Consider the following 23591-nt stretch of genomic DNA (forward strand, 5'->3'; position numbering starts at 1 on the left):
AGACGGATCCACTGAAGGTTCAGAATGTCAACATTCTGGATCACCAGCAGGCAGAGCCTTGGAGCCGGGGTCTTAGCCCGGCCCCTCAAGAGCTGTGTGGTCCAGGGCAAAAGTGACTTCCCCTCTCAGCTCCTCCTCTGCAAAACGAAAGGATTCATCGTTTTTTTGTTTGTTTGTTTGTTTTCATTAAACACACATCTCTTGAGCATCTGATAGGAGCCCGTGGCTTTGCTAGGTACTGAGGATAAAATGCTAACAGACCCGTCCCTACCCCAAGGAAGTCAAAGGGTCCTGATTAGAAAGAACTGGGAACCCCAGCAGTTGCAGTGCAGGGTGAAGTGAAGTGAATGCCCAGAATGCCCTGCTGGCAATAAGCTGACATTTGCGAGCCTGGGAATGTCACTCAGGACAGACTTCTTGAAGTAGGTGACCCTTCAACTGAGTTGAAGGGAAGAGAAGGGCATTGCAGGCTGAGGGATGATCCCAGGGTGCCCCCCAGATCTAAAGTGTGGAGTCTGTCATTGAGGTGCGTAGCCTCTCCAGAGGTGTCACTGTGTTCCATCCTAGCCGTGTCCTGATCTGGGGCCGTGGCTCTTGGGATAGTCTCTTCCCCAACCTGACTGCAGGGGAGGAGCCTCCAGGAAGATTTAGCTGTCATTCCCCCTCTGCTCTTGCCCACAATGTGCTTTTGGCTCTTCCTGCTTCTGGGTCTGTCTTCTCCAGCTGTCCTGGCTTCTAAGTTTCATTGGATCATGTTTAAATACAGATTACCTGGTAGTCACAGTTTATGCCAGAAATGGTTTCCTGACTATCTCATATTATTTAAAATTCACATAATTTGAGACTGGTGTTTCCAAAACATAAGTTTATAGGAAGGGAAATACGGTTTTCAAAGGCATACATCTACAGCCACTGAACGATATTTTTGCATGGTTTGAGCCAAGTCCTAAAAAATGCATAATAACATGTACACAGTAGTAGTGTTTAATACCGTCTAACTGGCTTTCTAGAATTTTTAAATTTCTAATATGCTTTCCAGCACTAGCCCTAGCACCTGCTTCTTAATGAATGTATAAATACCGTTTCTATAGAATGTCTTTTAGAAGATTTTAAGTTAAAATAGCAGTAAGTATGTAGATAACAACCCAGTAGTCACCAAAGTCACATGTGTTCTGAGACATGAAACAAAAGTGTTGGGCATAGAATGCTGATAAAGAATGGCTGGTTGTTCCTTTTACCTGGGAAACTAGCCCAGATTACTAGTAATTAGAAGGGAGTGGGGCCTCAGTTTAGCCGAGGGGACAGTTCACTTTCTGCCAACTTAGAAATTATATTGTTCTAGACCATTTTTTTAATTTAGAGGGATTTGAATTTTTGCACATAAAATGAAGCTTTTAAAAACACTTTTATATCATATGATTCCAAATGCATATAAATTCAAATCCACATAATATGTAACTGCCCTGTGTGTTTACCAGAGTGCAAGGGATTGGGGGAGGGCAGGCCAGTGGATGCGCAGATGTTTATTGAAAGCCGGCCTGGAGTACTGTCAGCCCCACTTCCTCATTTACAGATGGAGAAGCGGGGACCCTGGAGGCAGAATCAGGAGTCCACACTGGTTCGATCTTTTCTTTGTTGTGTTTTGGTTTGGAGTCAGGCATTACAGCTCCGTTTGGAGTCTGGGTCTTCCAGCGCAGTGCTTATCACACAATATGGGCTCAAAAAATTCTGGAAGCAGCCTTGAGTGAGGGACTTGTGTGGTTTCTACACTGCACCTTAGCTTTAGAGCAGGACGCTTCTGTCTTCGTCTGTTCAGGCATCTATTACAACAGAATACCAGACCATGGGTAGCTCACATACAGCAGAAACTTACTTCTCACAGTTCTGGGAGGTCCAAGGTCAAGGAGCCGGCAGATTTGGTGTCTAGTGAGGACCCACTTTCTGGTTCAAAGATGGCACCTTCTAGCTGTGCCCTCACATGGTGGAAGAGGCCAGGCAGCTCTTTGGGGCCTCTTTTACAAGGGCCTGAACCCCATTCATGACATAATCACGTCCTGAAGGTTCTGCTTCCTAATGCCATCGCATTGGCAGTTAGGATGAATTTTGAGGGAGGACCACAAACATTAGGACCATAGCAGCTTCTTTGGTGTGAGGAGAGGCTATGACGTGGTTTCCTGGCAAGGGGGAATTCAGCAGTGACAGGGCAGGAAGGTGCTCATTGTGAAATCTCTGGTTGGGCCATGGCTTCTAGACACATCTCTCTCCTACTAGGAACCGAGGAGCAGCTCTGACTTCTAGATTGACTGGATCAGGCTTCCCCATCAACAGTTTAGGAATGCTTGCTTAGAAACTCGAAGGCCATCAAATAAAGGAGAAACATTTGAGACGGTCTCTTATCCAAATAAACTGAAAAATTGCTAAGTATATAACAAGTTGCATTTTTTTTTTAAAGTACAAAGCTGGTTACACAGACACCCAACATGAGCATGAGTGGTGGTGAATTTGCCCTTCTCACTTAGGACTGAGAAGACCTCAGACAAATTGCTGAATGACGTCCTTCAATGACCTCAATACCTACCCGTACGATTGCCACGAAAATTCAATGCAACCTTTGTGTCAGGTTCCTGGACCTGTTTTGTGCAGTATATTCATTCCTCCCTTCTAGATACAAATATTATGTCAAAAGCCAAGCTTAGATAAAAATGGCTTTCACAACTAAAACTGAGAAATTCTACCATCAGATAATTGGAGTTTAGACTTGATGCATAATCTCAAAAGTAAATGCTAATGAGAAACTGGTACATCTAGGTTCACTAACAGTCCTGGATTGGACAGTGTGTCACTGGTTTTCACACCAGCTTTTTGGTGAAGTGTGGGGGAAATGGAATCTTACCTGTGGTCCCTGTTGTTTTTTTCCCTATTTCCCACTTTTATGATCGTAGAGAAATAACTCGCATAGGAAATACAGGCTCAGGAAAAAGAAAGCACAGCAAACTTTTAGTGGTATGGGTTGGTCCCCAAAACTACAAGAACCATTTTTATAAATTTTTATGATATTAATAATATAAGAATTGATTTTTTATTATTTCAAAAGCCTACTCACTGTAAGAAGTTTTTTTTCTTTTCTTCCCTTTCAATTCCTTTCTCTCCTCCCTCCCTCCCTTTCTTCCTCCCTCCCTTCTTTCCTCCATCTCTCTTTCCATTCCTCCCTCCTTTCCCTCCCTCCCTCCCTCCTTTCCCTCCCTCCCTCCCTCCCTCCCTCCCTTCCTCCCTTCCTTCCTTCCTTCCTTCCTCCCTTCTTCCCTTGCTCCCTCCCATCTTCCTACCATCCTTCCTTCCTTTCTTTCTTTCTTTCTTTTTCTTTCTTTCTTTCTTTCTTTCCCTTAAACTTTGGCTCTGAGTACTTATTTCCAGACAGACATCTAGGGCGGCTGTGTTGATCTCCAGGCTCCATCAGCAAGAGGGTGAATGGGATCTCTCTCTCTCTGTAGCCCTAGGGGCATTAGTCAATGTGAATCTACAAATACTATTCTTAATTTCCTTTCTTTGATTATTAGTGAAGTTAATGGGCACTTAAATTTTTTCTTCTGTTAAGGTCCTTTCCTGCCCTTCAGGAGCCATCTGCTTTGTTCTGTTTTATGATATATTGAATACGTGATGTGTGATCCAAAAATGTCTTTCTCAGTTCATCACCATCACCAGTATATTAATGAAAGCACTCTTCTCTTCAGCCTTCATTGCTATTGACTTTTTGTTTTCCTTTTTGTGTATCCTCTTGAGGGTTCTAATGGGAGTCTGGAAGGAGGGATATCAGAGGTGTCTCATCAGCTGCTTTGCAAACTCCACCACACAGACTTGCGGATTTCTTCTTTCTTTATGCCACTCAAAAGAATGTCAGGCCACAGGGGCTTAAATAAATAAAAATGGCATAGCCTGATTGGGGAAATAATATACTTTAAATTCATTAAAAAACAAAGATTAGCTGGGCACAGTGGCTCATATCTGTATTTCCAACATTTTGGGTGGCTGAAGTGGGAGGATCACTGGAGCCCAGGAGTTCGAGACCAGTCTGGGCAACATAGACCTTGCTTATATAAAAAAAAAAAAAAAAGGAAAAAAATTAGCCAGGGACAGTTGTGCGTGCCTGTAGTCTCAGCTACTCAGGAGGCTGAGGTGGGAGGATTGCTTGAGCGCAAGAGATGGGGGCTGCAGTGGGCCGTGATCGCACCACAGTACTCCAGCCTGGGTGACAGCACAAGACGCTGTCTCCAACAACAAAGACTCACTGGTAAATGTTTCTCTCTTACTATTTTGTAAAAAATATGAAAATATTTTCTTAGGAAATAAAATAGGACAAAAATTAGATGGTTGGTGGTATCTAACAGGGTTACAGAAATGCAGCTGGAAGAGATTTAAGGGGATCTTTAGGAAATGCTAGGATGGTTTATTTGTGTTCACTTTATTGCAAATAAACAGACTTCACTTCTATTGATTGGCAATTTTTTTTTTTTTTTTTGAGACAGAGTCTCACTTTGTTGCCCAGGCTGGAGTGCAATGGTGTGATCTTGGCTCACTGCAACCTCCACCTCCCAGGTTCAAGCAATTCTCCTGCCTCAGTCTCTTGAGTACGGTACCTGGGACTACAAGGGTGTGCCACCACACCTGGCTAATTTTTGTATTTTTAGTAGAGATGGGGTTTCACCATGTTAGCCAGGCTGGTCTCGAACTCCTGAACTCAGGTGATCTGCCTGCCTCGGCCTCCCAAAGTGCTGGGATTATAGGCATGAGCCACCACACCCGGCATATTTGCAATTATTTTTTAATAGATACTAGTTATTCAGCTCACCAGCTTAATTTTAAGTCTCTCTGTGGCATGTGGTTGTACATATACACGTTTTCTCTTTCCATATTAGCTTCTTACGTATCTTTGTTTACATATTAAGAAGACAAATTTTCTTGGTCATTGTTTCTGTAAAACTTTCACATCACCTTGAACATAGTCATTTAGACCATGGAGCGGTGACCCAAGCTTCAGTTAATCCATGACGGAGCCCTAACTAGTAATTTAAAAGGTTTTCTTACATCTAGAAGAATACCTGTGTACCACTTGGCCAATCAGAGGAAACTGTAGGTAGAAAGAATATTCGGGATTTATTCCCTTCCCTGTGATTCTGTTCTATTCACTATCAGAAGAATATCCCATTTCATTTGATGTCTGTAGTTTTGTTTAGTTTGTGCCTGACAGAACCACCTGTGTTAGTGAGCTATTGCTGTGTAACAGATGACCCCAGAACTCAGTGGCTTTAAACAGCAAGCATTGATTATCTCACAGTTTCTTGGATGTGGCTTAGCTGTGTCCTCTGGTTTAGGTTCTCCCACAGGGCTGCAATCAAGATACGGCTGGGGCTGCCATCATCTCAAGACTGGGCCCAGGGAGGATTTGCCTCTCAGCTCACTCAGGGGCTGTTGGCCAGAAGCCACCCTCATGAGCCTTGCCATGTGAGCCTCTCCATAGGGCTGGGATTTTGTTTTTTGTTTTTTGTTTTTTTTGAGACAGAGTCTCACCCTGTCACCCAGACTAGAGTGCAGTGGCATGATCATAGCTCACTGCAACCTTGAACTCCCTGTTTCAAGCGATCCTCCTGCCTCAGCCCCCTGAGTAGCCAGGACTACAGGCGTGCATCACCATGGCCAGCTAATTTTTAAGGTTTTTCTTTTGTAGAAACAGGGTCTTGCCATGTTGCCCAGGCTGGTCTCAAACTCCTGGGCTGCAGTGATCCCCCTCCCTCGGCTTCCCAAACTGCTGGGATTGCAGGCGTGAGCCACTGCACCCGGCCTCCATTGGGCTGTTTACAGCATGGAAGCTGGCTTCCCTCCGAGAGGGCCAATGAGAGCTCCAGAGGCAGGGAGCAAGACAGAAGTTGCAGTGTTTTTTGTAACCTAATCTTGGAAGTGACACCCCACCACCTTGACCACTTTCTAGAAGCAAGTCATTAGTCCTAGCCCCCAGGCAAGGTGAGTGTGAAAACCAGGAGGAGGGATCAATGGAAGCATCCAGCAGGCTCCCTACCGTGTTGTGGAGTGACTCTTCCCTGTAGGGCCTCATATAAAATGATTCTGGGCATCAGAAAGCCTGGGAACATTGCTCCCTCCGGTCCCACTGCTGCTGGATGCCTGCGAGGGGACAGGGCTTCCTACCATTAAACCACAGGGCCAGCTACTGGTTTCCAGCTGCTTCCACCTTCCCCATCAGACTTCTTTCTTTCATGGGCTTTTCAGGAATTGCCTATCCTGTCCTCTCTGCCAGGATAAACTGATCACTCTTCTGCCTGAATTATTCTCTGAGCTTTGAAGCCAAACTTCTTCCTACTCCACTGAACTCTGAACCAAACACAGAATGCTCATAAGCTTTCACTTTAAACTTCAGGGAAACCCACTGGACTAAACCAAAACAAGAAACAGCAGGGAAGTGTGAGGGTTACCAGAAATCCAGGTGAATACAAGACTGGCTCTCCTAGCAGGAAGGAAATACTATTTATGGACTATCTCTTGCCTACCTAGAGGCTTTGCTAAGGGTCTCCCTGATGCTAACTCATCGATTCTCAAAACAACACTACAATAAGACTATCATGACCTATAATTGACATTATTCCAATTTAACACATGATGAAATGAAGACTCAGAATAAGGGACTTTCCCAGGCTTATGGAGTAAGTGCCCCAGTGCCCGGCGTCCACTCCCAGTGCCTGAGGCCTTCCCACAACACCACGACCCTCTTCTGGTGGCCTCTGTCCCCATCTCCCAGATTATCCTGGTATGGAAGTGAGTCAGGTTCTTGTCTTAAACGTTGGTCTACTCGGTCTTGACAAGGTAAAGTTCTGTAGACTCCAGACAAAGCTAGGGATAGGATAGTGCCTCTCCTGTATCTCTTCTAGAACCTTCTTTTCACTCCCTCATTTAGCCTTGGGTTGTTTTTCTCTTTCACACAAGAGTGTCTTCACATTTGGGAGTCTTGCCCACCCTCAAGCTCGTGGGTGAGGAAGGGGCTTCCCTACATGGCCCTACGTCTGTGCTAGTCTCAGGGTGACCTCTGTGCTCCTGCCTACTTCAGCGACTGTGGGAACCCATCTTCTCTGAATGGACTGACACACGTGCGCCAGGACTCGGCTGAGAAGGCTGAAGGGCAGTGTGGACAGCCAGATTATTCACCAACCGCTGGACCAGGGACCTGGGTAGATGTTAATTTTTATTTGCTGGCTCATAGAGAGAGGTTCTAGGGATGTGGGGAGAGGGGCCGGGGCAGTGGATGGTGGCCGGGACCAGTGAAGGATTTGGGGCAGCATCTTTAGCAGCTGGCCTCAGAGTGTGCTTCTGAATAGGTACTTGAGTACATACCTCCCCTCCTAAGAGTAGTAGTTTATAATACTGTTGGGGTCCAGAACCCCTTTGAGAATCTATGGATCCTCCCACACAATGTGAAACCATGGCCGTAGGTAAGGCCAATGTTCTCTCTTGTCGCTGCAAGCTGGTGACCCTCAGCTGAGCCACCCTGCAACTGGGTGCCTGAAAGCAGATTACACCAGCCGGGGGGCCATGGCTGCATCAGTGCCCCCATCTCCTACCAGACTTGGGCACCTCCCATCGACTCCAGGAGCTCCCCAGCTCCTGTTTCTACTCTGAAGGAGAGGCTGCATTCTCAGCTCATGTGGCGAACAGGAATAGTTGATATTCCTTTGCTCAACTGACCTGTTTTCCTATTTTCCCACCCAGATTTTCCATTCAAAAATCTCTTCAAAAAAGTACTTTGCAGAGCTTGCTCTTATAGTCAGACAATATTGAAGTCCTTTCATCTTGCACCATGCAGCCTCAGACTCTCCACCCAGGGGAGAGTAAGAGTCAAAACCTCAACTGATGGAAACTTCTGGTAGAAAAAGCCTTCCAGAACTGCTCAGAGTAAGCACTACAGTCACGAGGTTTTGCCACAGAGCGCATAGGCTCAGCTAGAGCATTTTCAAGCTGTTTTTCTGTGGCCTTGCTTGGTGGACCTCTGCTTTTTGACCTCAAGTTTCACAAGTGCTTTAAACATGAAGCAGTGTTTTCTTGGCAGCCATGTAACGGTCTCTCAGGAAGTTGTTTCTGGAAATGGAAAGACTGTTCTCAGAACTTGACAGTTCTTTAGGGCTCCAGTTATTCTGAATATTGAAGCCAACTGGACAATGTATGGCGCAAGCCTAAGAGGGATAGGGATGTAGCTGTAGGAGGGGCTTTCTGATCCTTCTCTCTCTCCATTTTATCACTCTGCAGTTTCCCTGTTGATTCTCCAACTTTGCCATCTGCTTGGCAAAATTCAAGAAAGGTGGCACTTATTTAATTGATTGTAGCTTTCATGGCAGTCACACCTCCCAAGCCTTCCATCAGGCCAGCCAGGCATGATTTCCTTTGTTTCAGTCCCCCTTGGTGTTCTCTAATTAAATATGCTTTTTCCAGATGTTTCTCCACTGTATTCTTTAAGGTTGTTTCCACCATTTTTCCCTAGATCTAATGTTCACTATTTTGCCTTTTGCCCTTCTCTTTTTAGTAATCAGTTAATAATCGTGTTTGCCATGGGGAAGTCCTCAGGAATCCTTCTGTTCTATTTCAAAATGAGCTGAAAAGTTTTTTTGTTGTTGTTTTTTAATCTCAGAAGTGTGTGGCTTAAAAGAAAAGTAAAGAAATGATATGAAAGTTTAACCATAGATGAATATACTTGGAAAAGCACAATTAGATGAAGACTGGGGATGGGAGTGGGCATTAATCAATTAATTAAAAAAGCACAATAGGGCGGGTGCGGTGGCTCACACCTGTAATCCCAGCACTTTGGGAGGCTGAGGGGGGCAGATCACGAGGTCAGGAGATCGAGACCATCCTGGCTAACACGGTGAAACCCCGTCTCTACTAAAAATACAAAGAAATTAGCCAGGCGTGGTGGCGGGTGCCTGTAGTCCCAGCTACTCGGGAGGTTGAGTCAGGAGAATGGCAAGAACCCGGGAGGCGGAGCTTGTAGTGAGCCGAGATCGCACCACTGCACTCCAGACTGGGCGACAGAGCAAGACTTCATCTCAAAAAAATAAAATAAAATAAAATAGTTAAAAAGCACAATTAGATGAAGACTGGGGGTGGGAGTGGACATTAATTAGTTAATTAATTTAAAAAGCACAATTATATGAAAATGGGTTGGGAGTGGGCATTAATTAATTAATTAATTGAAAAAGCACAGATGAAGACTGGGGTGGGAGTGGGCATTAATTAATTGATTAAAAAAGCATAATTAGATGAAGACTGGGGGTGGGAGTGGGCATTAATTCCTCAACAGCACATGGTATTTTTCAGGTTTCTCCCAATGAGTTCAAAGAGTTTCATTGAAAGTATATCCTTGTAGTTCCTAGTGTCCAGGAGACACACTCAGACTTCCAGTTTTACTCAGCACCTACCACCTGTACTCTTCTGAGGTTCTTTGCCATTCCTGCTGGTTAGGAGTGGATACTGGAGCAACAGATACAGTTCCACACTGACACTGCAGAAGTGGAGATCTCTAGAGTCTCTGCAACCCCACCCTCTCTTCACAGGGAGCAAGTTACTTCTTGGATATAACGTGGGAATTTTAGAAAGTTTATCTTTTTTCATAAATGAAAGTTTATGCTTTAGCATTGTACTGGTCAGAATCCTCCAGTATTTAAGCAAAACTAACCAGTACGGTCTTTGTTTAGTATACATGTATTTTGCAATAACAGGAGCAGTCATCACCATTTAGTGTCAAGCTTGATTGACAGGGCCCCTGGGAATCTGTGGTTTCTGTTGTGTAGAAACCACAGAGCTTGTTATTCTTCAACTGGAATTGGGAAGCGGAGCCCAAGAGAAATGTTCTTGACCTTCAGTCACTAAGGCGTTACTACCAGACTGCTGGCAATCCATCAATGAGCGACTTTGTCACCCAGGACTCCGAGCTTGTCTTCTCCCCAGACTGGACAAGGCACCTTCACGCAGAATAGTTTCAGGTTTCACTGTGTTCTTAATTACATTTAATGAGGATCATTGAGATCCTTATAAAAAGGTGGAAACAGGTACAGCTGTTATTGTATTCCACTAAGAAAGTGTGTAGAGTGCAAAACAGAAGTGTAGGCCTCATTGTGGTACAATTGAGAGACCATGCCTCGGGCCCATGGGCTTTGATGGCAGCCACATCTGATTGACTTCTGGTTATGAAACGTATTAGCTAAACCAGGTTCACAGTAATGAACCTCTTATAAGTCTTATCAGTCAAATTAATGAACCTTAGTTTCCTCATCTGTGAGATGGTCTCAGTAATACCAATGTCATAGACGATTAGCTGTGTACATTTCTGTAGACATTATATGAAATATTATATGTGAAACTGCCTGCAATATAGGTACTCAATCAAAAAAATGTGAATTTTCATTTGCTCCCTGCAATCTTACTATCTGGCTGCCTATTACTTTGAAAACCATGTGTATGAAACAGTAACAGGCTAGCTAAAAAGAAAAAAAAAAAAGAAAATGATGTGGGACCACATCTGTGTGTCTAGCAGGCATGGACCTTCCCTCTGGATCTGTTTGTTCTGACCTTGTCTTCTAATTGAGCTGGATAATTACATGGTAGGAACTCTCCCCAACATCAGGGCCGAGAAATGCTGTCACCATGTTTTAATGCAAAGGCACTTTGCCAAGGATAATAGTCAATACCACGGGCATTGTTTTAGGTGAGAAAAAGGAATCATCTGTGAATGAATGCTAAGTGTCCGTTTAGAGAAGGAAAAAATGAATCGGCAGCCCCAACAGCAACCCAATATCCAAAGACTTTCAGTGAATTTCATTTTGTTCATTTTTCTTCCAAATATGCACTTTTGAAGCTGTCTTTGCCTGATAGTCTCCAACTTGGTGTCACAGGGCTCATGGGCTTTAAGCTGTTAACCTTGTTTTGTTTTATTTCTCCCCTTTTTGGAAATAGAACCATTTTCTCCTTAAATACCTTTGTAGCCTTTTTTTCTTTTCTACTCAAAAGCACCTTATTTCCATTTTGCGTAATTATTATGTACTATTTTTCAAATTATGATGTCTCTGCTATTGGAAACAACATTGTTTAGTGAGTTTATGGGTGAAATAGCTTAGCCTTCTGCACTCACACGTGTCTCTGTCTGAACGACTGGATATTTCTAACCTGTATTGGTCCTATATTATCTAATTCCTTGAGGTTTATGATGACGGATATGTTAAAAAAAATCTTCAATTCCTCTTTATTCTTAGGGAAACATTGTAAAGCAAAATTTACTTAGAAATTCTTCCTACTTTGCAAAAGAAAGAAGGTGGCCCTTTTTCTCCCCCAGGAGAGAGATCGTTAGCTCAGAGGAGCGCTGTCAGCAGAGGCTGGAGCACACGGAAGTGGGGTCTGCTCAGGTCCCTCTCGGTGTTCATTGCTTCACCTGCATGACGACCTTTGCACCCATCGCCTTGCAGTTCGCCACCAAACGTGGACCCAGATGTCCCAGGTCTGCTCTGATGATTCCACAACACTCAATTCAGCAAATATTTGTCGAGTGCCTATCATGTAGCAGTGTGTGAGGCACTGGGGATGCCACAGTGACTAAACAGCCTACAACGCCCCTGCCCCCCCCGGACATGCCGTTCCAGAGTCCAGTCCAGGGAGGATTACACTGTGCTTCCGCCAGTCACTCAGTGCACCGTCCGAAGGAGGCCTGGAAACATTAGGGTCAGGGAGGGTCTGGGGCTCCCTGTCCTTGCCAACACCCTTCCTCTCTGCAGGTCTCACTCCTGCCTCTGACACCCCCTCCAGAAAGGCTTCACCAACACCCCCCGCTCCGGCCCACTGAGTTGGTTCCCTCCATCGTTCCTCAACACCTATGTCTCCACACTTGCTCTTTTGTTTATAGTGTGCTAATTTGCCCCACCACCCCCCCCCCCCGCACTGGAATGTGAGCTGCCAGGAAGCGAGGGTCTTGTCTTGATCTTCCTGCTTTCCTAGCACATGGTGCAGCTTGCTGGCAGGTAGTGCGTATTCAGTGGCTGTGTGCCGAGTGCCTGAATGAAGGCGTGAAGAAGACTCAGTCATCTCCTGCATCCACGGTACTCGTAGACTTGTTCTCCAGCTCTGGAAAAACTTTCCAAGACTCAAATGTGCCTTTTCCCCAAAGGCCTTGAGTTACTGCATCTTCGTAACACCGAAGACACTTTTCCGTAGCGGTAACATCTGGACTTAGTGCAGTGTGACTGTCCCAGAGGGCCTGGCCTCATTCTGCGGTATGGGCGTGGGGGTGCCAGCTCCCTGGCAGAGGCCCCAGTCCTGGGTAAAGCTGTGCTCACTGCCTGCCCACCCTGGTTGAGCAATTGAAGCCCTAGTGTGTGGGGCCCCTGGCCATGGAAGCACTGGGGAAGGGGCCGCTGGGGGAGGAGGAGCAGGCACAGGAGACGTCTCCTGGTGGCACCAGCAGCCACACCCCTGGGCCACCTCCCAGCAGGCAGCCTGATGGCCCCAGGGCCTTGGGATGGGAGGAGAGGCTCACTGGTGTTCAGTGTGCAATCTGAAACAAGGCAGGGCATTTTCCTTCCAACAAGGTTTTCTTGAACATGTAATGATTAAACCAATTCATATTTTGTTGAAAATGTCTCTGTTGAGCAATTCATTGCCAAACAGTGCTCACTGATGAGCTATCCAGCGTTTGGGTTCAATTCCATGAACATTGCCGGTGTTGAGGAGATTTAATTTGTATAGCATTTGATTCTTTCTCATTCCTGAACGCCTCCTTTCCCATCTTGCCACCCCTAGACCACCTGCAACCCAAGGAAAGAAAAAGGGAATCTAGCAGGCCTCTGAGATTCCGGATCTCCAGTGGGCTTGCTGGAACTGAGGGGAGTTGGGCCCTATATGTGTGGCCTTGTCCTGTACTTTAAATACCCAGTTTAAGACAGAAATCTGCAAGGATGACAGAAGAACTTTCTCTAGTCACATTCCTCCAAGAAGTTGGGTACAGACCAGAGCTGAGATAGGAGATAACCTGGGTTTTGCATTCTCAAATGTATGATCCTCCATACCCCAAAACAATTAGACTAATTAAGGTACTGTGAGGCAACTTGCAAAAATCAAGAGCTTCAGCCCGCTGAGGTTTCAATCCAACAGAGAATATACATTATCGTCAAGCATCTTCTTTATGGATAGTTGAGTTTTTAAAAGCACAGGCAGATTTTAATATTTCAGCAATTATCTTCTTTTTCAGTTCAACAAGTACTTATGCATTTATTTTTAATAACATATTTTTCTACTACAAAAATAAGCCATGCTTTAATTAAGAAAATTTGGAAACCACCAAAAAGCACATATGCAGAAAATCACCCAGGGATAATGAGATAATGGGGCACATTCTTCTAGTTACAAATATAGATGTGTTTGAAACACAAATAGGATTGTCTCCACTGTACTTTGTATCCTGTGTTTTTTTAGATGTCTCTTCATTTCATCTAACAAATAGTTATTGTAAGGTCAACTATGTGCTAGACTGAATTCTAGGCACTGGAGGTTACATCTGTGAACCAAGCAGATACACGTCCTCATTGCATTGAGCTTTTTTCTAGTGGGGTCAGACAGTAAGCAAGGAAGTACATATATTAACAGTGTGCCAAGTGGGGATAAGTGCTATGGGAAGAGTAAAAGCTGGAAGGGGTTGGGGTTGGTGGAGAGGGGATGGCTGGTCATAGGAGGGCTGCAGTTTGGAGACTGTGCAGCACAGTCAGGGAAGGCTCTACAGAGATGGTGATATTTGAGCAAAGGCTGGGAGGAGCTCTATGGCTCCCTGTAGGGAGGGAATTCCAGGCAGGGGGAAGGCACAGGCAAAAGCCCAGAGGAGAGGCAGGCCTGGCTTGTTCCAGAGCTGCAGGGGTCGGCAGGAGGGAGGAAGATGAGGTCAAAGAGGTCACAGGAGCCAGATGGCTTTGTAGCCTCGGCAAGTACCTGGCTTTAGTTCTGAGCAGAGGAGGGACATGCTCTGGCTTGAGCTGGTGCATTGGGCACGGAGTGCAGCCTAGCGGGAAGCAGAAGAGCCGGGTCGTGCTTTGACAGGCTCAGGAGGCTGCAACGTGGAAAGCCCTCAAGCAGACACCTCTGCCTCGGGCTCTAAATGTGGAGATGTTTTAGGAATACTGTGGCCAATTTAGTTCACTCACATTTTTTTAAAATGTATGCACAATAATGGTATATGATTTTTAAATTGGTGTCTGATTAAGTCTATAATAGCTCTTTCAATAAGTATGAAATAAAGATCCCTTGTGGTTAGAGAATATTATCTGATTTGGCACATTTCCCCTTAATGATACATCTTAAAATGTGGGGTACCTTAGATTGGATGAAACAAGAATTATGAATAGAGCTATAGTCCTGCTATGATTTTCCCATACAGAGTTTCCAGAACGGAGGCAGAATGGACACCCTTCAAATATAAGCCAGGGTCAGAGGCAGCTAAACCTTAGAATGCTGTTTAGTGCCAGGACAAATCCCAAATCACTACCCTGGACGCTTGGTATGGTCAGGTCTTCCCAGCACACACACCAGCAGCTCTAGGAAGAGCTTTCTCGGAAGGGCCCTGGCTTGCCCTGACGATGCCTTACAGTTCCAGGATGCACAGAAAGCAAAATGGAGTTACTTTGGCCAATTAGCTCAGCGGCCACACATGGTCTGAAAATGACAAAACATTCACCTGAGCCAGGACTTGAATGGGAAATCTGGGGCATGTGGTTGCCATGCCTAAGTAATGTCAGGACATTAAAGAGCAACTTTTGGGGCAAAACAGTGTTGGCTTTCCCTCCCATGATTCACACGCTACCCAGAAGCCTCTGGCTTCCTGGAATTCTATTTCATTTCATTTCATTTCATGTTTTTGAGACAGGGTCTGGCTCTGTTGCCCAGGCTGGAGTGCGGTGGCATGATCTTGGCTCGCTGCAGCCTCAGCCTCCCAGGGTCAAGCCAGCCTCCCACCTCAGCCTCCCAAGTAGTTGGGACTACAGTCACACACTACCACAGCCAGCTGGGTTTTATATTTTTTTTGTAGAGAGGGGGTTTCGCCATGTTGCCAAGGCTGGTCTCAAACTCCTGAGCTCAAGCAATCTGCCCACCTCAGCCTCCCAAAGTGTTGGGATTATAGGCACTCCCGGCCTCTTCCTGGAATTTTAAATGCAACTCAGAATCACTTGGCAAAAATGTTGATGTACCGCAATCTTGACTAGTAAGCTCTTGTACATTCTCAATAGTAGATGAGTAAATTGAGCTGTTTACACGCTATGATTTGAAGCCTGTATTTTAAAGCTACAGATTCCCAGGTCCTGTATCTTAAGTAGATCTCTCTGGGTGGTCTGGGAGGCCCTGAGTTAAGAATAAGGACATTAACTCTGTCTTGCATGCTTAGAGGGTGTTTGGGCCCCACGGGCGGAAGAGAGCACTCTCCTCATCTCCCCTCCTCCGCTCTCTGTTCACGCAAGTGCTTGAAGCCTGGAGCCCCTCTCCTCACTCATGAACTCTGCAGGTTCAAGGCAAGACTGTGCTGTGTTTGGAGACATCCCTGTTTAACTCTGCATCTAGCCAGAAGGCCTGCAGGGAAAAACCAGATTTCCTAAATGACATTCCTCGACTTGGTAGGGTGACCTTCACCTTCCTCCTCCCTTAGCAAGCCCAAAAGCTACAGTTCTCACCCGACAAAGGTAGACAGAGAGACGTGTGTAAAAAAGAGCTGTTGAGCTTTGATGAAACTGAACGTCACGTTTATAGTCTACAAATGGGTATGTGGAGTTCTACTGTCACCTCCATGCTCTCTGGGTTTGAGCTTTTCCTTCCAGCTTGCTTTGCTCATATTTTCCACGTTAGTCCCTGGGCTCATTGATTTAAATTCCCTCCCTTCGTACAGGCATGCATAGACTCCTGGCTCTGTGCGTCTGGGGTAATTAACACGATTAGTCACTAATCGTGCTTTCCAGGCACGGGGTCCTGCCATCGTGATCTTGTAGGGGAATGTCACTCTTGGGAGTTTTATGAAATCATCTATTTGGTTTTTCCTATTCTGGAGTTGTGAGTGGATATGATTTCTGAATCTACTTTTTCCTCTATTTGTCTCCAAGTAATGCACTCATCTTTGCCTTGTGGTGGTAGATTTATTTCTAAGTATGTGATTAAGGAACAAATCACAAAATGAATGGTGCTTATATTCCTGCCTATAAGTGAAAAGTACCTGTTTTGCAGTGACTCATATGGAAAGGAAAAGGGGTCATTTCTATTGCAACCCTTAAAACCTCCATTTCTCACAATGCTACTCTGATTATTTCAGATGTGTGAGTCGTTGGCTCAGGTTATTTCATTTATGATTGTTTGCCTTAGCTACTTATTATTGAAATGCTTTGCAATCGAGAATCTGAAACTTAAAATGCTAGGTTACTTTGTGATTTCTGCAAAGTAGAAACTCCCTGAATTGGAGTGTGGCAATAATGCAGTGAGGCCACTTCCTCTTCCTGTGTAATAATAAATGTATGCCTCGTGGTTATGTCTAAAAAACAGTTATTCTCATGTTTATGCTTTCATACGTACAGGACAGACCAAAAATATCAAATGTAGGCCATTTGCTGCAGTCAGGAGTCATGAGCTACTATTAACAAACTTTTTTTATGTGTATCCATTTATAGACAAAACATTAAAAGAGGACTCAAATTGTTTTGATACAGGAAAAGATTCTCTACTTCTTGTTCCAAAGGGCACTTGGTTTTAATGTCTCTGCTATATCTTGTTAATATTGTTCTTTTTTTTTTTGTTTAGTTTTTAAGTTAATCTTCTCCCAAAGAATGTCCTCTGGAAAACAGAGAGACCTAATTACCCAATAATGAAATCCATGTTTCTTAGCCAAATGTTTAAGAAATTAATTTAGTCTTAGGGGTTTTGTTCAAGGAATCAGCTTTATGTCAAATTCTATTCTCTAAGCCAGTCTCTAAACATGAATATAGAATTAATGACAGTATTGATTCTGGGATGTCAGTGTCTGTTTGATGCTAAAATGATTTTATATCTATCTATCTGTCTGCCTGTCTGTCTGTCTATCTATCCCTCCATCTATCTTTTTAATGATCAATATCAAATATTTAGTTCTGAGCAGAGGAGGGACGCACTCTGATTGTGTGGTCTCAGATAATATAGCACCCAGAAAACAGTTCCACTTTTCATGTATAAACATCAACGCACAAAAACAATTTTTACTAAAGATTCAAAGAGATTGCTATTTGAACTGAAAAAATTCCATATAATCTTTTGGCAGTGCTACATTTCTAATTATTACCTGGAATGAATTTCTGTACCTCGAATGTACAATGCTTAGGCAGTTTGTGCATAGGTATTTATCATCATATCCAAAATCAAACAGCTCTTGCTGATGTATGTGAGTGGAGGGAGAGCTCTGTAAAGGCTTCTCATCATTTTAGTATCTGGTGCTAAATTAGCTAATTTCTTTTATGTTATGAAGATATATTCTTATTTTCCCCCCTGTCACTTTCCAGTTAATCTTTATGAAGACTAAGATGCCTGTAGCCTGTTTGCTACACTGCCCTGAGTTGTATGTAGGTCACAATTCTTGAGACAGAAATAGGATTCCATTTGGTGTTTATATCTTTGGCAGCTGCCTCATCATCTTGTATCAAATCCAGGCCCTTGGGGATGGAGTCTTCCTCAACACAGATGGCACTCAGCATTGGAGTTCCCATCCACAGTTGCTCAGAAATATGAAGGAGCCATTTTCAAGTCATCTGAGCTCGGACTAAGAATTTGCCATACTGTGCACAGTGCTTCCTTCAGCTGTGAAGCCGTGCCAGTCTGTAGGTCGACTGAGATGTCCCATTAGTCTCACCTCCTTCAGGAGGTCAACATTCACAGTCATGGGCAGGGTCTGCTTATTGCCTTGTCTTTACCACAAGGACTACAGATGCTCTATGCTTTTTCTAAGCAGCGTTTTGAAGGTGTCTCAGTAGCCCTGACCTCATTGTTTAGGGTTGGGAATTCTGCCACTTTTATAAAAAGTGAGTCGTTGAGGATTTCTAGGACAAACTCAGCACTATCCTCTGTCACACACAGAGGCTGGTGGAACGGGACTGTCACAGAGCATCTAGCATTATACAGAGTTGTACCAACATATGGTGCTTCATCTACTAGAACTTTAGCACGTGGAGGGTCTTAGAGGTTCCAGCAAATGCCCACAGAAGGTGAACGTGAGGCACACTCGGCTCAGCGAGCTGAGGAATATCCTCTCCTCTCAGCTGAGGGAGCCTCGCAGAAGGAACTGGGCCTTAGCATCTGTCTGAAGGAAGTTACAGGACCTAGCAAGCTGACAAAAGTAGAGAAGTTCTAGACCAGGTCTGTGGTTGCTGAGGATATGGGTGACTTGACTCTCCTCCTCTTTCAGGTGTTACGGTAAAATTCACTAAATGGATTCTATTCATTCAGCTACTCAACAAATATTTATCAAACTTAGTTGCATTTTACATCATGCGAGGCATCCTGCTAGGTGCTACAAAGGACACAAAGAGGAACAGGAGCCAGTCTCACCCTCCAGGACTTTTAATCTAGTGAGGTGCGTGGAGCTTGTCCACAAATGGCCACATGTCCAAGGAGAGGAGCAAAGAAAAACACGGTGGGGGTTCAGAGAAAGAAGCGATCCCTTCTGCTTAGGGGGTGAGCCCAGAAACTCTACCAAGTCTTTTCAGGAAGCGGTATTGAGCTGGAACTGGAAAGTTGGGAGCATCAACATGCTGAATGGGAGGTGCGGGTGTTCCAGACACGTGGGCTGGACAGGCAGCGCTGGCGGTGAGTGAAAGCCGGTGCCTGCCTGAGACGCCCAAATGTTAGGTGTGGCCATTGCTGGGATTCAGGAGGGGGCAGTGAGACAGAGGGAGAGAAGGTGACTGTGGGGGACTTGGACACCAGATAAGGAGCTCGAGCTTCATTTGGTAGGAACGGCGGAAGCGTGGAGGGCTTTTGAGCAGAGACACGTGTGATTGGAGCTGGCCGTGGTGGTTGGGACAGATTGAAGGAGGGGATCATGGTAGGCAGGTATGAGGTCACTGTTCTAGGCTGGGCGTGGTGGCTCATTCCTGTAATCCCAGCACTTTGTGAGGCTGAGGCAGGAGGATTACTCGAGCCCAGGAGTTTGAGACCAGCCTGGGCAACAAAGTGTTTCTACAAAACACACAAAAAATTAGCCAGGTGTGGTGGTGAGGACCTGTAGTTCCAGCCACTCAGGAGGCTGAGCTGGGAGAATCTCTTGAGCCCCAGGAGTTCAAAGCTGCAGTGAGCCGTGATCATACCACTGCACTCCAGCCTGGGCAGCAGAGTGAGACCCTGTCTCAAGAAAGATAATAAATAAATAAATAAATAAACAAACAAACAAACAGAGATCACTGTTCCAGCTGTCCCCCGGAGAGAAGACAAAAAGGGCTTCTGAGAGGAGGGACTGGAAGGCAAAACAGCGTGGAAGGAAGGCCCTGAGTGGGAGGAAGCTGGCCGTTTCTATTTAAGAAGAGGGAAGGAGGAAGACATTGCAAGTGGGCCATGCACCTAGGTTCCCCCGGGGCGTCCAAAGCACTCACCAATGCGAGTCTAGGTAGAACCGGTTTAACCATCTCATAGACCCAGAGCACATAGTCGCCTTGTAACAGAACTCTTCCTGTAGGCTCTTTCCTGCCTCCCTCTCTACTCCACCTGCTTTATTCTCCACCATGGAGGGGCCAGAAACTGCAGCTGGCGAGCTGGGGTAGTGGAGGGGGCTTAACTTCACATCAAGGTAGAAGTTACCATTATTCACTGGGATTATTACTCTTTCATTTGCTTCAATGGCACTGTTTGCTACTTAAAGTGACAAGGACTTCCTATTACCTTCATATTATCATCAGAGAAGTCACTAGACCTGCCTGAGATTTCCTGCGGGGACAGGAGCAGGAGCAGGTTCCCAGGGAAACACAGACAGATGCATGTCGGATCCATACCCTGATTTGTCCAAGTGCAACAGCCCGCTACGCAGTTAGAGAACCCGCAGGCAGTAGGTCTCCCCGCGTCAACTGGACTTTGCCTTTTCCTCCTTCCTGGGATGGCTCTGAACAAATCAGTGTGTGCTCAAGTGCAAATACCAATCTACAGTGTACTCTCCCTGCAGTGAGAGTGTGGCAGGGGACATCCTGGTTAGGGGGTGGAGGTTATGAGAGGCCGCAGAGGCATCAGCCTGGGGAAGTGGGGTGGCTGTGGAAGATCCCAACCCTGAAGAGAGTGCACTTGGGACAGGGAACGGTGGAGGGCAAGGCATGCTAGAACTTGCTGTAAGAGCAAGAGGCAGCCTTTGCAACTTTGAGCAGGTGGACTTTGCGGTCCACCAAGCTGCCTCTCAGACTCAAAAAGGAAAAAATAAGCACACCAAAGCCTAAGATCTACTAAGTCACCCTCACAGGAGGGTTCTGGCCATTCACAAGTAGCCATCCTTGGAGAAGCTCCATAGAGTTAAATCACAGCTGTCAACACCTGAGGTGGAACACTCTCTCCTAACTGGGTCTGTCTGGTTCATGTTGTCCAGCTGTGCCCTCGCTGAAACTGGCCTTGCTGTGCCAACATCATCTTTAAATTCATTAATCTTGAGAAGGGGGAAAAACGTGGGCTTGTTTTACTCACTGCCATTGTTCAAACTATGTCGAATTGTGAATTTAAGTTTTTTTGGAAAATTCTTTTCTACACAGTTGCTCTTTTCCCTAACCATTTTGTAACAAAAAATTCCCCCTAAAGTAGATTATTTTAGACTAAAATTATATGTATTCAGGGTTTATATATATAGCATATATATATATGTATATGTATGTATGTGTGTGTATGTATATATATATATATATAATTTCATACCAGGGTAATTTCATGCCTTCAATGTAGACTGTGTTTCTTTTTTTAACATTTTATTTGGAAATAATTTCAAACTTACAGAGAAGTAACAAGAATAAGAGTAGTACAAAGAACATCCATTCACCCTTTACCCAGATTCACCTCTTGCTAATACTTGATCCCATTTGCTCTGTTTAGACAATATTTTTTTGAGCTATTTGAGAGTAAGCTGCATTCATCATGGCACTTTATTCCTAAATACTTCGCTGTACATCTCCTCATGCTAGGAAACTTGCACAGCCACGGTCCACATTGTCAACATCAGCGATTGCTCCAGGAAGCTGTGTCTAGGTCTGCAGGCCTCTTGAAGGCTGGTGCACTAATGTTCTATCACTTGTCTCAGCAAAGGGGATCATGGCTTGTGGCTCTCAAGTCCCAGACTCGTGCCAGCATCCGTTTGCCATCCATCAGAGACCTGAATAGCAGTGGGGTGCTGGTTCCCAGGGCTTCCAAGACCAAGAGCCCTGTCTGCTTCCTAGTCTTGAGCAGAGCTGAGCTTCCCAATCTTTCTTCTCCAGCTCCCCATCTCTGTTTTGTCTTGAGAACATGGAAGAGAATCTTCTGATGAGGTGGGCAATCTAGCATTGTTTTCCATGCCAGATGTCCTAATTCCACGATTCTGCATCATGTTCCCCAATGCCCATGATGTTATTTAATGTGGCGACAATGGACTGACTGTGGTCACTGCAGATCCCATCCTTCACTTAGGTCCAGGCATCTGACTGCATCAAGGGGCCACGGTAAGAACTGCTCCGGCTCTAGAATACCTGGATCTGAGACCAAATGTCAGACAGTGGTTCCCAGGCTGGCCTCGTGTAGAGTTTAGTCTGTCCCAGTGGCACTTCTCCCTGACTCATAACAATCCCTGCTTCACGTCAGCATGTCAGACTGACAGCAGTGAAAAAGTCAAGTTAAGAGTTGGGCCATGTTCGTCCGTTGATAGCTCAGATGCCCTCTGGAAAAGCACGAGATGATTCTATTCCAGCTGCTGAAATCCCTTAAATCGTCTTCAGAAACCTGCCTGCAAGTCCATTTCCATAGCTCATTCACTTTGGAATAGATTACCTCCAGAACATGGAAAATTGGTTTCTTGCCCTTTGAAAGTGTGTGTACAGTCCTCAGCATTTGGTGCTGGCTGAAAGTTCCCGAGTCGTTTGACCCAAGTGGGAAAGGCTGGCTCTCATGAAGATCATTCTAAATTGGTGTCTTCTTCTATTATGTAATCCCAGGGGAGGGCGGGGGGATCTCATAGACTCCTGAACCGTGTTTACAGCACAGAGGACACGTGTCTATTTATACAAGCTCTGTGCGTCTTAGACTGATTATACAAGCAGGACTATTTTCATTCTTCTGCCAGCATCTTCCTGTAAGAGCAGGGGGCTTGGGCGTCGTGCTGGGGAGTGGGGGTTCAATTGTCTGTAAGACAGAACTGCAGACCTCCCCAAACGTAAATCTTTCACATAGATGAATTTTTAATAGAAATCAATTTCTCTCCTCCAAATAAGCTTTTGATTTCTTAGAAGATAAAGACTGCTTACTGTTGATTCCTAACACTGTATTTCCTTTCTTTTCCCCTTCTCTCCGGTCTGTCCAACCTGTTGGCAGCTGTCCGTACCTGGCAGTGAAAATCACCCCTGCCATCCCTGCAGTCGCTGGCATCCTGTTCTTCTTTGTGATGGGGACCCTGCTCCGCACCAGCTTCAGCGACCCCGGAGTCCTCCCACGAGCCACGCCTGATGAAGCCGCCGATCTGGAAAGGCAAATAGGTAACACTGAAAGTCTGCCCATGGCCTCTGGTCACTTCCTGCCTGGGCCCAGCTACAGTGGGGAAGGCAGGCCGAGGGCTGTGCAGGAGGGGCTGAGCGCTGGGAAGGAAGGAGGCCAGAAGTCAGTGTTCCTTAGCTCGCTGGGTGGGCAGGATGAGCTGAAGAAGAGGTGGGATATAAGGCTGGAGGGACAGGTATCCTGGAGGCAGGACTGCAGGCCCACTCGAGCAAAGCATCAGTGTGAGCTGTGCTTCTGATGTTTCTTTGAAACCCAAGTGTTTGATTCCACTCTACTAAGCAGCCTCCACCCCGAGAGATTACAGTTGTAGGTTGCTGCCCTTACTCCCTTTTGCAATCCTTGGAGCATGACCAGTTTCCATGATATAAATCTAGGAAAGTTACATCTTAGGCAGCTTTCTTGTTTATCCAGGCCAGGATTGAGAATTTCCTTTATTTAGGTATAATAAACATGTATCTGTGATATGTATTGAGATGAATAGCTTTATTTTTCCTTAGATATTAAAACCTATACTAAAGTTTATTACAACCCATTTTGAAGATATTAAAACAGATCCTAATCCCTTACACAACAAACTTTTACAGTTTTTTTTTTTAATTGAAAGGAGTGCTTTTTCTTGCTCTTAAAAGTTTGTGATTGTGAATGTATAGCTTTGCTGTGGTGCTTTGGTAAATTTCACAAGCATGGCAGAGGAGCTGTGATGACTTGGTGTGAACATAATGTTTAGGCCTGAAAAATCACTTGGCAGAGATAATTCTCTTCCAGGATTCCTCCTATTCTATGGACTTTCCTTTGCAGCCTTCACT

The 23591-nt window shown here is 45.2% G+C and overlaps 1 protein-coding gene across 5 annotated transcripts in view; it reads left to right on the forward strand.

Annotated features, from left to right (window-relative positions):
- The window catches only part of ZDHHC14 (zDHHC palmitoyltransferase 14), a 300501-nt gene that overhangs the window by 144982 nt on the left and 131928 nt on the right, over nucleotides 1–23591 (forward strand). For all 5 annotated transcript variants that reach the window (XM_004044877.5, XM_004044876.5, XM_019030001.4 and 2 more), the window contains exon 2: nucleotides 22606–22766. In XM_004044877.5, the coding sequence (XP_004044925.1) occupies nucleotides 22606–22766 (161 nt within the window). The remainder of the gene's footprint in view (nucleotides 1–22605; nucleotides 22767–23591) is intronic.

The sequence above is a fragment of the Gorilla gorilla genome, chromosome 5 (genome assembly GCF_029281585.2).
Source record: "Gorilla gorilla gorilla isolate KB3781 chromosome 5, NHGRI_mGorGor1-v2.1_pri, whole genome shotgun sequence".
In the NCBI taxonomy this organism is placed as follows: Eukaryota; Metazoa; Chordata; class Mammalia; order Primates; family Hominidae; genus Gorilla; species Gorilla gorilla.